Source organism: Salvia splendens, chromosome 1 (genome assembly GCF_004379255.2).
Source record: "Salvia splendens isolate huo1 chromosome 1, SspV2, whole genome shotgun sequence".
Lineage (NCBI taxonomy): Eukaryota > Viridiplantae > Streptophyta > Magnoliopsida > Lamiales > Lamiaceae > Salvia > Salvia splendens.
The window spans coordinates 5,447,402-5,464,197 of record NC_056032.1 but is presented as its reverse complement, the minus strand read 5'-3'; the positions used below and the strand labels follow the sequence as shown (position 1 = coordinate 5,464,197).

At 33.3% G+C, this 16,796-nt stretch overlaps 1 protein-coding gene across 1 annotated transcript; it reads right to left on the bottom strand.

Annotated features, from left to right (window-relative positions):
- Positions 1–5,474: 5,474 nt before the first annotated feature.
- LOC121794599 (serine/threonine-protein kinase BSK6-like) lies at positions 5,475–8,914 on the bottom strand. Its single transcript, XM_042192836.1, has 10 exons — positions 8,602–8,914; positions 8,312–8,523; positions 7,675–7,810; positions 7,369–7,502; positions 7,187–7,292; positions 6,986–7,071; positions 6,463–6,651; positions 6,196–6,360; positions 5,996–6,109; positions 5,475–5,902 (listed from the first exon to the last, which is right to left on the bottom strand). The coding sequence occupies exons 1-10, from the start codon at positions 8,681–8,683 to the stop codon at positions 5,660–5,662; spliced, it is 1,467 nt and encodes a 488-aa protein (XP_042048770.1). The 5' UTR covers positions 8,684–8,914; the 3' UTR covers positions 5,475–5,659.
- Between the last annotated feature and the right edge of the window lie 7,882 nt (positions 8,915–16,796).

Genomic DNA, 16,796 nt, shown 5'->3' with positions numbered 1-16,796 from the left:
AATGAAGAATTTACTACTCCCTAATAAATGAAACATTTAAAATTCGGCAAACGATTTTAAACAATTTATTATGATATAAGTGGAGTAAAATAAATAAAATAAATGACAAAGAAGAGATGGGTGACTAGTGATCAAATAGTATGAATTAGTTAGAATAAGATATACATATAAAGAAAATATATTTGAGTAGAGATAAAAAAAATTAATCAAATAATTGGAATAAACAAATAGCTCAACAATTGTGATTAACAAAACATAAAGAGTCATATATAGGAACAAAAAAAACAACAAATCAGTAGTTCATAAGTTTTGATTTTTTTTAAAATAACATCACCGCTACTATCATCATCATCTTTACAAACAAAAATCTCCACACCTTCACGACTCGTAATTCTGGATATACAACATACAGTTGCTCATGACTGAAGACTGATTTTCGTAAAAATAATCCAATATGGAAGAGAGATTAACCGTGACTTTTGTTATTGGTCATCGCATACATCAAAGCCAAAGAAAATTGCCGGCGTTGGAATTTGAAAGGCAACCTTGGATCGGATGGTATTAAACACATTCGAAGGATCAATACTTTTTTACCAATATTATGGCCATCTAATACTCGTCCCTCCAAAATATAATCACTTAATCGTTTAATTATCAATATGGTGCTATTGCAAACTCCATTCGAGTGATCTATAATCTTAAACAACATCAAATTGTGTACCAACTTTTAAAATGGAAGATCCAATCATAGTAAAAATGTACTTCTCTCAACCCATTCTAAATGAAACATTTCATATTCGTCAAACAACTTTTCACAGTTTTAATTTCTGATATAAGTGGAATAAAATAAAACAAATGACAAAGAGAAGATGTGCGACTAAGAATGCTTTAATTATAATAAGATATACACATAAAGGATGCGAGTAATGATCAAAAAGAAAAAAAAAACATATAATTTGAATAAAGAAATAGTTCAACAACTGTACTCCATATCTTAAGTAATTTAAATATATATAGGAAATTTATAAATTATATAGTTTGAAGATTAAATATAAATAAAATTTTATATATAAATATAATCTAAAAATCATTTCAATATACCAAAGAGTAATAGAAAGTATTCAATAAATTAATATGTAAATTTATTTAATTAAAAAGAATTTACTTTAAAAATATATTCAACTTCAATAAATTAGAAGTCTAAATTAGCACATATATATATTCCACTATTTTGAGAAATCTATAAAATGATATGAGAAAAATTCTTGAACAATGATATATTGTTTAATAGAATACATCAAAGTCTAACTCAATTCTAACTATATAGTAGTATATCTTAAGTAGTTGAAATATGTATATACATATTTAGTTATAAATTAAATAGATTGAATATTAAATATAAAAAATGTATAGTATATAAATATTATCTAAAAATAAATGTAAAATACCAAAAAGTAGTAAAAAAATATTCAATAAATGAATATATAAATATAATTTATTTAATTAAAAAGAATTTAACTTTAAAAATGTATATAAAATATGATAAATTAGAAGTCCATATTAGCATATATAAATATATATATTCCAATATATTGAGAAATCTAAAAACTAATATGAGAAAAAGTCTTAAACAAAAATATAGTATCATTTTATAGAATAAATCAAGGTCTAACTCAATTTTAACTATGTATATATCTTAACTAAATGAAATATGTATACATATATTTATTTATAAATTATATAGCTTGAATATTAAATATAAATAAAAATCAATATATAAATATAATCTAAAAATCATTTCAATATACAAAGGAGTAATAAAAAAATATTCAATTAATTAATATATAAATAATGTATTTAATTAATAATATGGTAATTTTAAAAATAAATACAGTCCAATAAATTAAAAGTCTAAATTAGCATATATATATATATATATATATATATTCAAAAAAATTCGAGAAATCTAAAAAATGATATGAGAGAAAGGTTTGAACAACAATACATAATTTAATAGAATAAATCAAAGTGTAACTCAATTATAACAATAACTTAAGTAATTTAAATATGTATATTTATAAATATATAATTTATTTTTAAATTATATAGCTTGAATATTAATTATAAATAAAAATTATATACAAATATAAGCTAATAATAATTTCAGTATACAAAGAGTAATTAATTTCTTATTTATACCAACAATTTTATGTGCGTGTATGAATGATTAATTAGTATTATCATATAAATCTAAAAATTTAAATAATGCAGAGAATAATTTATTTGGGCTCAACAATTTAATTTAAATAGCCTAATATTATTATAGGCTATTATCAAATTCAATGCAAGAAAAAATAAAATTTGAAAATTTAGGGCTGCAAATATTTTATTCTTAACCTAAATAAATAATTAAAAACTTGGGCTCTATTTAATTTCAACGTAGGATAAATACAATTTTCAGCCCAATCAGGATGTTCAATTAGAATATGGCCTAGTCCATTGTATAAATACCTACTTCTTCCACAACCCTAAGAGCATCCCCTATAGGGGCGGCGCGCCGGCCGCCCCGGAAACTCCGAGGACGGGGCTATCTATAGTGGGAGAAGTGTCTGCCCCGCAGGCGGACACATTTTTGGGGGCGGAAGTGGCATCGGCGGGTATTCGCCTAGGGCGCGCCGGCCTATTGCGCAACCATCCGAAAACTTTTTGTGCGGAAACTTCTGGACGGAAGTGTCCACTATTGCTGCGGGAACTTTTTTTTTGTGGCTGCCCCGGGATGGACGCTTCGGAGGGGGCGGGGCGGGTGGAAATTTCCACTGGATGCTCTAACTCAGAGAGAGGCTCCTCATTCTTTCTACACCATACCGCCGCCGCCACCCTTCCTCCGGCTTTCTCTCTCACTCTTTCTCGGAGCTCTCTCTTTCGCGCCGCCGGATTAGTCACTGTTGCCGCCGTTGTTATGCAAGCGGCGACCTATTGCCGCTATCCCCCTCCTCACACTACCGTCAATTCTCAACCTCGGTGATCTCTCTCTCTCTCACACCAAAGACATCCTCTGCCATCGTGGATGCGGTTGCCTTCTTGCCGCCGCTTCCCTCCACCACCACCGCCATCCAAGAACCCGCACGGTGTTGCGCTGTCTACCCAACATAATGCTCGCAAAATATATGGTTTGGGTCTTCTCTTCGCCGTCGATTTTCTCCGATGGACAATGATTACTGCAAACAGGTGAACGAAATTCACAGAATGGTGTTTCGTTTTCACCTAATTTGTGGCCAAATATTGTTTCTTTGAAAGTGGCATTTATAAAGGATCAAACTTCCTCCATAAGTCAACTTGTATATTGGTTTTCCAAATTTTTCAAATAAATCTGAAGGCCTACCACTTCTTTTGATGCTAGCCTTCACGTGTGGAGTCTTTAAGAGCATCTGTAACGCGTCGGGCCGGGCCGCAAATCGCGAGTCCCGGCCCGTCCCATGCGTTACACGGAGGCGAGTCACGGCCCAGGCCGGTCCCGGGGTCGCGTTCCCGACCTGGTGAGCGTCCCGCGTCCCGGCCCGGGACGGGGTTGCACGGTGACGGGCCGCATGTCCCGCGGCCCGGCCCAGCATTACACGCTCTTTGGGCCGGGCCGCAAATCCATTTTTTTTTTAATTCGATGTCTATAAATACGAGCTTGCGTTCCATCCATTTCAATCCCGCGTTCCATTTCAATACTCTATTATACCATTTGTTTCGGCGCCAATGGATTGGTTCAACAACGATCAACGTGAGATAGAGGAGTTCGTTAACTCGAACAATTGGTACATATTGTCGTCGCAACCATCGCAGACACAACCTAGTCCGGGAGCCGGTAGCAACGTCGACATTACATCGCCGGTCAACACCGAAGATTTCGAGCTCAGTGATATGGAGCCCGCTCAACAGCGGGGAAAGGAGAAGGTCAGGGAGGAGGATGGGCCGAAGAAGTACACTCCGCACGAGAAATTGTGGCTTGCGAGGAACTACATCGATGTCGCCGAGGATCCTATCATCGGCAACCAGCAGACCGGCAAGGCTTTTTGGGAGCGGATTGCGCAGAAATATAACGCTGGCCGTCCGAAAGGGTCGATCGAGCGTAGCTACGTGAAGCTGCGCAAGCATTGGGGCCGGGTCCAGGCGGATATGAGCAAGTGGAACGGAAAGTGGGCCAACGTAGTCCGTATGTGGCCAAGCAGGCACAGCGAGGCGGACCTCGTCGAGAAGGCGAAGGATGCGTTCTTCACTGACGGGAAGAAGACCTTCAAGTACTTCGAGGGATACATCGAAGATGTCGGACGAGGAGATCGAGTTGCACCGTGAGATGATCACCTACCTTCGCGCCCAAATGAAGAAGTAGTAGTCGTGGCCCGGGTTTCTTGTATTTCAAATTTGCTTCGTCTAGTAATGTAATGTTAATTTCTAATGAACAATGCATTTTCTCAGTTTCAATTGTTCAACGAATTGCATTTACGAGTTAAATAGGTTGGAGTTGTGAATAGTGTCATTTATTAGTTGCGGCTCGGGCCGCAACCTGCAGGGTTACAGCAGTTGGGGCCTGGGCCGCAACTGTAGAGGAATGATGATGTGGAGGGGACTTGGGGCCGGAAATGGGGACGGGGTTAATGATGTCCTATAGAATTTTTTTTTGGCATGCTTTTGTTTTGATGCTTTTTTTATTCTTATTGGAGAAGACAGACACCTTATTGCACTTCCCAACACATTTCTATTGAAATATTCCGCAAAGTGGCGTGTGAAATGTTCTCAATAGTTCCCTTCAAAAAGGGTAAAAATGTCTTTGCGTGAATGTAGTCTAACTTTTCACTGTTATGATCACTTTTTTAATACTTTTTCACATAGTATATTGAATATAATACTTAAATTACACCAAATTAAATTAACATACTAGCTCCAGGCAATTAAATATCATCATTTCAAATATATTGGAAAGATGTATCATTCGATAGTTGTGTAATTATACCAAACTTCATACTTACCTTATTAGTTTTGACAAATATTTACGTACAAATTCATCCAAGACAACAAGTATCGAGGTATATAGTAGTCATATATATGACGAAATTTTCATTCAAACGATCAAGTGATTTATATATGCGCTGCACATATTGCTAAATAATAGTATTCCATATTCCATTTTATAATCTATAAATCACGAAGCTTTGATAATAAATAAAAATATTTAGTTAAAAATTCAACTTTGCAATAGGCTGTTTTCCCAATTTATATGGTTTTGTTTTTATTTTTTATTTTTAATCTGAAGTTAACTATTAGTACTAAAATATAAGTCAATAAAGGAATTACATGATGAATTATGCAAATTACATGTGACAAATCAAAAACCTTTTATGATTGAAAAAACATGAAACTGGAATAAGGATATATATCTGATAATAAAATTTGTCAATTTGATGTATTGTTAGATAGTAGTAGCAAAGTTTCAAAATATTGCAATTTTCATTCCATAAAATTAAAAAAAGCTGTCTGTATAAACAACAGCTAAAGTTTTCATTACACACAAAAATGAAAGTAAGAAATCAATATCATATGATTGATCACTTAGTGTTCAAAGTGTTGCTAAATACATCAAATCATCAGCAAGTATTGATCTCTATACAATTCTTTACGGTCTGTTTCTTTTCGATTCCAACTTTGTTGCCTCTTTGAGTGATTCTTGAGCATCATTCTCCATTCCAAGTGCAAACAGCGAAGCCGTTTGAAGGTACAATGCAGTCGGCCAATCCGGTGACACCACCAACGCCTGCATTGCATCAGCAAGGGCTTCGTTGGCCATCTCGCTCATAAGGTACGACAAACACCGACGAGCATAGGCCGTTGGTGACACCATTGTCCCTCCATCTATGAACTGCACACAACCACCATTCAACCTTGTTTGATCGAAAAAAATATTTCGAATATGCTCAATCATATATACTGTCAATGTGCTCTAACGGCTTACTTGTGTGTAACAATCGATGGCAGTTGTGAAATCCTTAGCTCGGAAAGCAGCATCACCGTGCTTCTTTGAATTCAGAGTCTCCTGCATTTGATTTGTCCACATTTGGAACGAGAGCTGCGTGGAAACAACGACAATTATTGAGGCCTTTCCACAGATTGAAGAACACAGTGCTATAGATCACACGAAAAAATAATACCAACCTCGTTGGCAATCCCTTCGTCGTCTTTGTACCCGATTTTATCCAAGATTTCATGTATGGCAGTGAGATCCATTCTCAAGCATGCTTCACCCATGGGGCTCAGCTGCAGTTGTGGAGTACTGTTTGAGGTCCCTTGTGGAACTTCGAGTAGAACGTACGAAGGAACCTTCATTTTTCAAATGAAAACCATAAGTTTAATTTCACAAATCCATTATCTTTACCTTAGGATGCAGATTGACAATATGTTATGAATAGCATAAATCCATACCTCATCTTCTTTCTGAAGAGACACAAGAGAAGTGACGAGAGACTTAGCATTTGGCCTCTCTCGTGCTTCGTATTGCAAACAGCGGGTAGCTAATCTAACCAACTCAGTTCCATCATCGTTGGAGAAGTGGCCCTCCAAACAAGAATCCATCAGCATCAGAAAATTCTTTCCCCGGATGAGATCAAGCGCCTAAACAATGACAGGAGACGAGAATCAGAAACATACTTCACAGTCAAAAGTATAATTCAAGATTCATTCTCGGGTTCCATTTATAGAAACGTGAACACAGTGGAACGAGCCAAATTGTCAAAAAGGCTAATCCTGATCATTTAGCAGACACATAAGGCACATAGTTGAAAGAATTATGTTCATAATTGATTGAACTCCAAACTCTAAAAGTTTCGATTTTGAATGCAATCTATCATAATCTTCTACTCACTAGGCATTGAGAGATTGAATCACAAGCAAAGGGTGAGGAGATAATTTAGATTTAGCTGGTTCTAAATCGAGCGTGGAGACTTACATGGCTCGGAGGTATATGCTTGCCACTTAGAAGGTCTAGCAGCATGGTCCCGAAGCTGTAAACCACACTCTCCGGAGTCACTCTTCCTGCAGAGGAACATATCAAAGTCAAATCCAAAGAAAATGAGAGACGAAGCAGAGGGGTACGAAAGGTAGTAAGAAACATCACAAACAAAGATTACTAGCTCATAGAGCATATTACCAGTTCTCAAGTACTCAGGAGGAGTGAAGGCTAAGTTTGTGCTGTAACTCTTGCCATCTCTACTATTTTTCATCAGCCCGAAGCAAGACAACCTCGGATTGCCATCCTGTGCACAAGCAACGAGACCTATAAGAACACATAGTTTGCCAATTCTCTTAAGTCTAGAGATTGCGTTTCCTCACCTGATCAAACAAGACTCTGTAAGCATTGAGATCATGGTACAACGCCCGTCCCTTATTGGAGCAGTACTCCAAAGCTTGGGCCAAATACAAGGCCACTCTTAACCTCATCGCCCATTTCATAGGCTGGTCCTCCCCTGTTACGATTCACCAAACAGGAGCAAAGTTGTGTTAAATTTCAAAGATCAAATCTACATTCCTAATCATCCACGATATCTATCCAAGTTCTGCGATGGATCAACAATTATAGGAAGGAATCTACGCTTCTTAGACACAATTTCCTGAATGAACTAAATGAAGGGAACTAACAATGAAAAAGATGCTTAGCCAGTGTCTCATTAGGCATAAACTCTGCCACCAGCAATCTCTCTTCCCCTTCGATGCAACATCCCACCAGATTCGCCAGCCGCTCACTTCTGAGGCTCCCCACTGCCTTTGCCTCATCCTTCAACACACACAAACACAAGATCAAATAAAATCACAGAGCTTTATGGAAAACGAAAAAACCTTCAACAAATTTTTTTAAACCTAGTTCTTTTCGCATTATTGAGAGACCGGTCACGATCCTTCAAACAAAAGCATATACAATACGATTGTGCAAAATCAGATAACTAAGGGTAATGGAATTTCAACAAGCCTTCTACTAGTTCCCTTACTTGAGAAACTGATCATAATCCACACACACACACAAGATCAAACAACATCAAAGAACACTAGGTAAACTGGAAAATGAACAAGCCTTCACTTCTGCTCAACTTGTGAACTGATCCTGATCAAGGCTCTCTCTCTCTCTCTCTCTCTCTCACACACACACACACACAAACACACTAAATGCAATCAGAAACAGCTAATCCGATCAAACAATAACACAAATCACAGCTCCACTTGAGCAAAAAAAGAGAAAAGGCAAAAATTGCAGCAGATGAAATGAAGAAGCAAAACTAACCAAGAACTGACGAGAGTCAGGCCAAGCAGACCTATTGAAGCGCTTTACAGCAACCCACCCCTCATTCTCAAGAAAGCCTTTGTATACAACATTAGGAGCCTTCTCCCCATGCTCTGAAACAATATTGTCTGAACAGAACCCATCAGTTGCAGCCTTCAGCTCGTCCCATTTGAACTCCCTGAAGCTCGGCAGCGAATCCATCTCCCCATTTTCTGCAGAAACCCGCAACAAAATTAAAAAGAAGCCATTTTAACACAACCCCACAACAAATCAAAGATCATCACACTAACCCGGATCAGACGATTGGAGAGCTGCAGGCTTGAGATGGGAAGGCCACCAACAGTGTGAAAACTTGGAGCAGCGCCCACCCATTTGAAGATCTTCTTCTGCGCAAGAATGTGAGTGTTGATATCTTCAAAAGATGAGACTTTTAGGGGTTTATGGATCCAAGAAACGTGATTGCAACGCGGGTTTCGCCAATTCACATTTGAGAAGCATGCATTATAAGCGTTGGGGAGTCTGGATTAGAGACAAGCAATGGTTTTTTTGGGGTCGTTTTTTGTGAATGGTGTGTGTGTGTGTTCTCAAAAAGGTGTTTTCTTTTTTTAATATTTGGCACCAAGGTTTAGCTTTTCTTGCTTTATGCTGTCTTTCAATTTCTTCATCATTCCTCTTTTCTTCCTTGTTTCTCTGCATTAGTTGGCGGATTTTTTTGAATTTGTTTAATGAGGATTTAATTATGGAGTATTGATTTTGTTAATTTTGTGTTAAATTTTAGTAATTTGGAAGTTGGAAAGGTTAGAGCACCCGCAACGCGTGCCGTTGCGGTGCCTTATTTCGTTCCGGAGAAACGGAACCGCGGCGGCACGCGTTGCAGCCGCCCGTGTCGTCACCATTCCGTGCCGGTGCCGTGCCGGGTGCCGTTCCCGCGAGACGCGGCACGACACGTTCCGCCACGCGCCGAGGCGACGTGGCGGCCTCCCATTCGACGCGTGACGCCCACTCGCTGCCCCGCGAGTGGGCGTCGTCACGGTGACACAATAATTCGATTTTTTTAAAAAAAAATTGAATTTAATAATAAAAAAAATTGCAACGGTATTGTTACCGTTGGGGAACATGGAGAACATGGTCGACATCATGTATACGTGCATAATCTTGCACAACATGATTGTCCAAGACGAAGGACCCGAGGCGGGAAATTGGTTCGACCCCGAATCCCCCGGAAGCTCAACCGCAAGTAGTCCTCCTCGAAGTGGAGTGCATCCGTCTATACAAAAACGGTTATCTATTCGTGCAAGGACACGCGACTCTAGCGCACACACCCAACTCCAACAGGATCTAATTGAGCACATTTGGGCAAACTTTGGCAGATGAAATTATTAAAATTGTGTACTTTTATTTTTTTAGGATTTTAATTGTGTGCTTTTTATTTTTTTAAGTTTAAGTTGTAACTTTGTTTTAATGTTGTGTGTTTTTTAATAAAGTGTGTTTGTTTTTTATTAAAGTGTGTTTGTTTTAATTGAATTGAGTTGGAAATAAAAATAAAAAATGAAATTGAATGAATAGTAATTTAAGGAACGGTTAAGGAACGGAGGGTTGCAGGTTCCGTTCCTTAGTTAAGGAATGAAGTAAAAAAGTATAGTGAGGCCCGCAAATAGTAGTGGATTTTATTTTTTGATATAGGTAAACTGCGTTGAATTATTTTTCCTGTGTGATCTATACATATATAAAAGGGGAGTTTTGAGACATTTTTTTAAAATTTGTGAATTCTGGGTATAGATTTAAATATTTATAAATATATGGTGTAAAATGCAAATGTTGATGGGAATTTAGTTTTCTAATAATGATGATAATTTATTTATTGTGAGAATGCATGAGCGTTACATATGAGTGTCCTTCATGTTCATAGGCAGTTACGGTGAAAAATCCTTCCGATTTTGACCAAATAATATACTAATACCACTACTAAAATGAATTTAGACAGTAACTACAATCAAATCACAAATTAATGAGCCAGCTATTTTATATGTGACGTAGTTGCATGAGCCGTTACATGTACAGTGTCCATTTGAATTCGAATTAAATTTCTTATCATAAATGGAGGAAATTGAAAGGTTTTAGAATAGCCCCTCAATTCATTTGTTTGGACTATAAATATATGATAGTTGGATAGTTTACAATTCATCCACTAGCTGCTTTATTTTCTGCATAAATTTTGCTTGGTTTAGGTATTCTTCTAAATTTTCAATGATATTATTTTTGTTTTTAATATATATTTATACGTTGCTAATTATGGCATAAGTTCATGTTCCCATCAAACAATTTTCTAATTTAGCATCAAATTTAAATATATGTATTTATACTATTGTTATTTTTTGTTTAAAGTTCTTATATAGATGGAGGCAATCTGACCGGAGAAGATGACACCGACAAGGGGCGATGAAGTGTTGTTGTGCTTTTAGATTTCGTATGATGAATTTTTGTTACATATTTTTATGTTTTTAGATTTCGTATGATGATATTGTTTATCATTTCATAAAATTATTTCACTATGTAAAATAAGTTGAGGAAAATAGAATGGAATATGAAAATTGGGTATGTATATAATATTTTTATTAGCATTAAATTAGCCATTCAAATTTGGTCGACTAATATGGGAAATGGCCATATTATACTGCAATCAATTTGGTAGCTGAAGAATCAAATCATGTAATTTTGATTTAATTAATCATCATAAACGATTGATGAATTATATCTTCCTATAAATCTGATCAAATTAGTGTACGATTGTAATTTCTAATTTAACCGTTAGAATTTAAGTGAATCAATTCCTATATAGAATTCTAATTAAATCGGTTAGCTACTTTTAATAAAAAGAAACGCTCCTATTAAATATTTTAAATAACCATTTAATGAAAATAGCTTAGAATTTATCCTCTTGTCTATAAATATTAAACTCCATCAAATCATACACATTACAGAAAACATGGAAATGAAAGAAAGAGAGAAACAATTCCTTTGAAATTGGCGTAGCACCACTAGAAATGAAAGAAAGAGAAACAATTCCTTTGAAATTGGCGTAGAACCACTAGAAATGAAAGAAAGAGAAACAATTCCTTTGAAATTGGCGTAGCACCACTAGAGTTCAAGGAAGCTTTCTTCTCCTTCCATAATCGCTTTCGGTATAAAAGTTTTCGATCCTATTATGTTTTATGATTAATTACGTGAAATATATGTGGTTCAAAGATCCTACATTATCAATATTCAATTATATTTTTCTTGAATACATTTATAATCAATAATTTCTTACATCTATAAGTGTGACTGAATAATTTTGATTAACCCTCATTGTTTACATAATTGTAGGAATTATATACACTATGTGAATTATGGCATTAGAGGCAATTGTTTATGCATAAAACTAAAGTCATTTCATGTAAGTATGAGATTTGTAGTTTATTTCGAGAACTGATATTTAGTTGTCAACATTTCCTTCTTTTAAATTATATCTAAAAGCTAAAAATATTACGCCTTCTGAGATAATGAAATTCAATGAAGAAGAAGATGTGACATTGCGTTTTTGTTTGGTTAAGATTTCTTTTAAGTTTGTGCTTAGAGTTTTGAGTGTTCGGCTTGGTTTGGAAATAAATTTTATGCATAATTGTGCAAGCAATATATCTTTTTTTCTAAATGCGAGAGACATTGTGTGAATATTTTGAAATTTGTAATTTGTATCTACTTGCTTAATTAATTCCAACCGTTCTCTTTCATAATTTCCAAAATAAATAATTACACAAGTTATGTAACTGAAGAAATCTTTTAAATAAATTTACTATCACTTCTAATATTTAACGTTTGATATTTCAATAGCCATTTATGTTATTTGATTTAAAAACCTTTTCATTTTAATGCTTGGATGAATGCAAACAATATTTTTTTTGTTTCTTGATATGAGCATATAAACAGATTTCCAGACAAGATTCAGGTAAAAAATCTCCACTATCAGTAACGATTATCAAGTAGGCCGACCCAGTGTAAGATATCGAATACAGATCTAAAACCCTCAAAATAGAATAAGTGATCAACAAAGTAAAATTCAACTGGGACGGAGGGAGAATTTTATTGATCTTTGGTTCATTTGTTGGTCATGATGAGTATATTTTGAATAAGTGATCAACAAAGTAAAATTGAACTGGGGCGGCGGAGGGAGAAATTTATCGATATTTGACTCATTTGTTGGTCATGATGAGTATATTTTAAAGTTAAGGGTTTATGATTTAGGTTTCAAGGTTTGGGTTTTTAGTGTATAGGGTCATTATATTGCAATGAAATAAAGCTCGACTAGGAAGTGTCTCACCAGTGCAATATTAAATTATTGCAACGTAAACTTGCTCATGTAGTTATAACTCAACGGTTAATTCATATTTTCACAGAATTAAAATGCTCTTTAATTTTAAGTATGATATTTAAATGTCAAGACAGTTTATTAAAATGTCAACACAAATATGTGTTGAAATTTTAATGTGATCGTATTGACATTTTTAAGAAAAGTTAGCATTTAAACGCATTCTTGTGGCCATGTGGGATTAATGTGATTGAAAAAATATAATCCAAAGTAAAAGGATGTCGAATATTCTTTTATTTATCATTTCACAAATTTTATTTCGCATAAAGAAATAAATATGAAGAAATTAAAATGACCCGTGCATCGCATGGGCGTGATACTAGTTGAAATTAAGAAAGAGTCTTTTAGTTTACTTTTCATGGAATTTATATTTCATCTTATTTTGCTATTTTAGAATGTTCACAAAAGATAGTCTTTTAGTTTACTTTTCATAAAAATTTTATTGAGTTAGAAAATTTATTTAATGAAATAAAATGAAATGTGATTTCTACTTTTATTTTATTAATTAGAATGAAAATATAAAAGAAATATAAAAAAATGTTTCATTCCTTCGTACAAAATAAATTAATAAAATGAAAGTAACAAAGTGAATTCATTCAAAGAGAGTAATTAGGTACTACAGTACATTGCATTGTAAAAGAAAATCGAGATTAATAGTATGCCTTAATTTACGTGCGATGAACAATGAACATGCTTGATTATTTGCTCCAAGTAATTAGGTGCATAAACTATAAAACATTCTTGATTATCCATTTTAAGTTTATATACTTTTATTCTTACGTATATGTTATCCAGTTTCATGTAGTATATATTTTTATCAAATTTAATTCTAATAATGCATACTAATATTCTACATACAATATTATATTAATGACGTTTTACCTTTACCAAAAGTCATTAAATTGTGACTTTATGGATCTCACTTCCAATAAATTATTGGGGATCATTATAAATCTAATAATGCAGTCACAAAAACGGGGGGTTAGAAATACGAAAACACAATAATTGAATATTTTATATAATGATGTTTCCAATTTTATTCTAATAATGCGTAATATCCCACATATATAATACATACAATATTTAAATAATGACATTTAACCTCTATAAAAAGTCATTGAATTATGATTTTATGAATCTCCCTTCCAATAAAGTATCGAAAATTCTAAATCTAATAACGCAGTCACGCAATAATTGAATATTTTATGGATATATTATAGTATAATTTTATTCTAATAAAGCATAATGTTCTACATAAAATATTATAATAATGACAATTTACCTCCATAAAAAGTCAATAAATTAATCTCACTTCCAATAAAGTATAGGGGATTCTAAATCTAATAATGCAGTCACAAAACGGTAAATATGAGATATTTTCCATATGAAGTTAAGAGCATTTTATAATATTTCTTGAATAAAAATATATAATCATATTTCCCCCCCAAAAGCACACCATGTGATTGTTTTTTCCTACTACTATAAAACAAAAAAAATTAAATAGATCGACTCGACATTGAGGTTTTTTTGGCATGTTTCGCCTGCAATAAGAGGAGACAATACCTTCAATCAAGGCTAGTTTGTCAATGAATGGAGTATTTCTTTTAACGAAATATCCGTAACCTAAAAAATATTTGGCAAATAACTCTAGAGCAAGTAAATGGTATTTTCTCAATTCATAATTTTTTAAAAACAAATAAAACATCACATTTTCTTAAAAGTGAAAATTTGTTATTTAAATGACAATAGTTGGTTGACTTCTAGTCAACTCATAACTTATAAAACTAGCTAACTAAATCACAACTTGTGTACATTTCTCGATTATCCCATGTAATTAAAATTTTTGATGAAATTTATCATTTAAATCATAATTTTTTATTAACTTCTGGATAAATTAGAATTATTCTATATTATGATGGTCGTTTAGATGATTATTAATTAGTTGGTGAATATATAATGACGAAAAGTACAAAAGTTACAATAAATTTCATTAAAGTTTTAATTGCATGGGACAATTGAGAAATGCGGAAAAATTATGATTTAATTAACTATTTTTATAAGTTATGGGATTATCTAGAAGTAAAGCAAAAATTATAGTTTAAATGATAATTTTTCTTTTTAAAGTTATCTTATGGAATTATATATATTTTAGCTTTTGTGTGTTGGTCAATCACTAAAGTTGGTCAATCACTAAACGGAATCCTCTTTCGATCTTAGTTAAAGATTCACGAAACCTAGATTAATTAATTAATCCTACATTAATATTCTTAATTCTATCTATAACTTGTTAGTGACCAAATAAAGTTAAGGTTTCAAGATTTTTGTTGTCCTTTTTTTTTTTGGTACTTTATAATCTATATACTCATATTCTATTGCAAGATTATTTGACTACGCTGTTTTCTTCGTCAGACGTGGAAGACCAATTCCAAAGTTTATTTATTTATTTTTTTAATCCACCTCTATTTTATTATTCACAAACACCGTCACATACTCAACCATGAATAAATAATACAGAATGTGCTTAGTGGAATTATCACCTACTAAATGTATCCGCGTGATAGAGTGTTTGAAATAAGTTTATAGCATAATCCTTCCTTACCTTATACTCCATGTAAGTATTTGTTCTTATATATGATCGAATGAACAATGAACTGAATATATAAAAATATATAATTATATCATATTTTCACAAGAATTAGGCGTTTTCATTTAAATCATTATATATAGAAAAAAATATTAATCTTGAACATATCTATTGTTTAGAATCCAACTACTATACGAAAATGGTGCCCTCAGATAAACAAAGTAAACAAGGTCAATGTGAACTACTATATGAAAACGGTGCCCACGGATGGCAAGATGATATTTTTCTACATATTTGGAGTAATTTATATCAATGTGATTAATATTCTATCTTAATGACTTCATTTATGCATATGAACGTATGTATTATTATGCATGGAAAATAGTATTACCGAAAATATAAGACTCAATCTAGTACTAATATATGAATAATAGTATTAGTTCTAAAATAAATGAAAATTATTATGCATTAATGATATATATATAGGTGGTGTTCGGTTTCCTAGATAAAATAGTACCAAGATATAATCTAAGATTGAGTTGTGAGATTATTTTAGTTGGAGGAGGTTGCCTATGACTAATTTGTCATATGATTATTCATCTAGAATTGAGTCGCGGGAATCAATCTCATTAATCAAATACAATACATATTTAATCTCGAGATATAATCTTGTCAACCGAATAGCCACATAAAAGACAATTAACTATATGGGTCTTGTCGGAATTCCAAATTTTGTAGGGCACCACAAATTACGATTTTCATGAATTAATTAGTATCTATTTTATGTTTTAACATACAAAACATATTAATCAATTTATTTTGAACCCTTCTCAAAATAAGAACTGTGTGTAATAATATGAAATGAGTAGCACTCATGTTAAAAGAAAATGGTCCCTGTTTAATAATGAAAATTTTGGAGCCATGTCCCTTCAATTTCAATATACTCCATGTATTTTATATGGACACACAAATTTGTTTTGAAAATTATTTAAGTCTTCTCGGTTAATGCGTAGATTCAAAGAGTTCGAAAAAACAAAATCAACAAAGGTAAGTTTGGTACTTTCTACTAATTTAAAATAGTTAGTCATATGATCATATCTCGAAAATAGTGTGTGGCACAATTTTTCACTCTTTGAAAAGATATTGATAATTATCATTATTATTCCTTTTTTCACTAGCTTAAATGTAAGCTTTACGAAAGATGTCATTCCTTACCTTGATAGCAATATTAAACTTTAATTAAATATAATTAAGTATGAAGTATCGTAACACGAGGCTCTTAATTAAGTGTATATTACTCCGCAAACCAGCAAAAATCATCTCCAATACAATGCAAAAAATATCATTTACCATAAAATAAAATTAATTGATTATCTGTATGATATCAAGAACTAGATATTTCTATTGTATGTTAAATATGAAAACAAAACATAAAAGTAGTTAACCACCAATCACCACCATATCCTTAATTAACATATTCTAATCACTGCAACTTA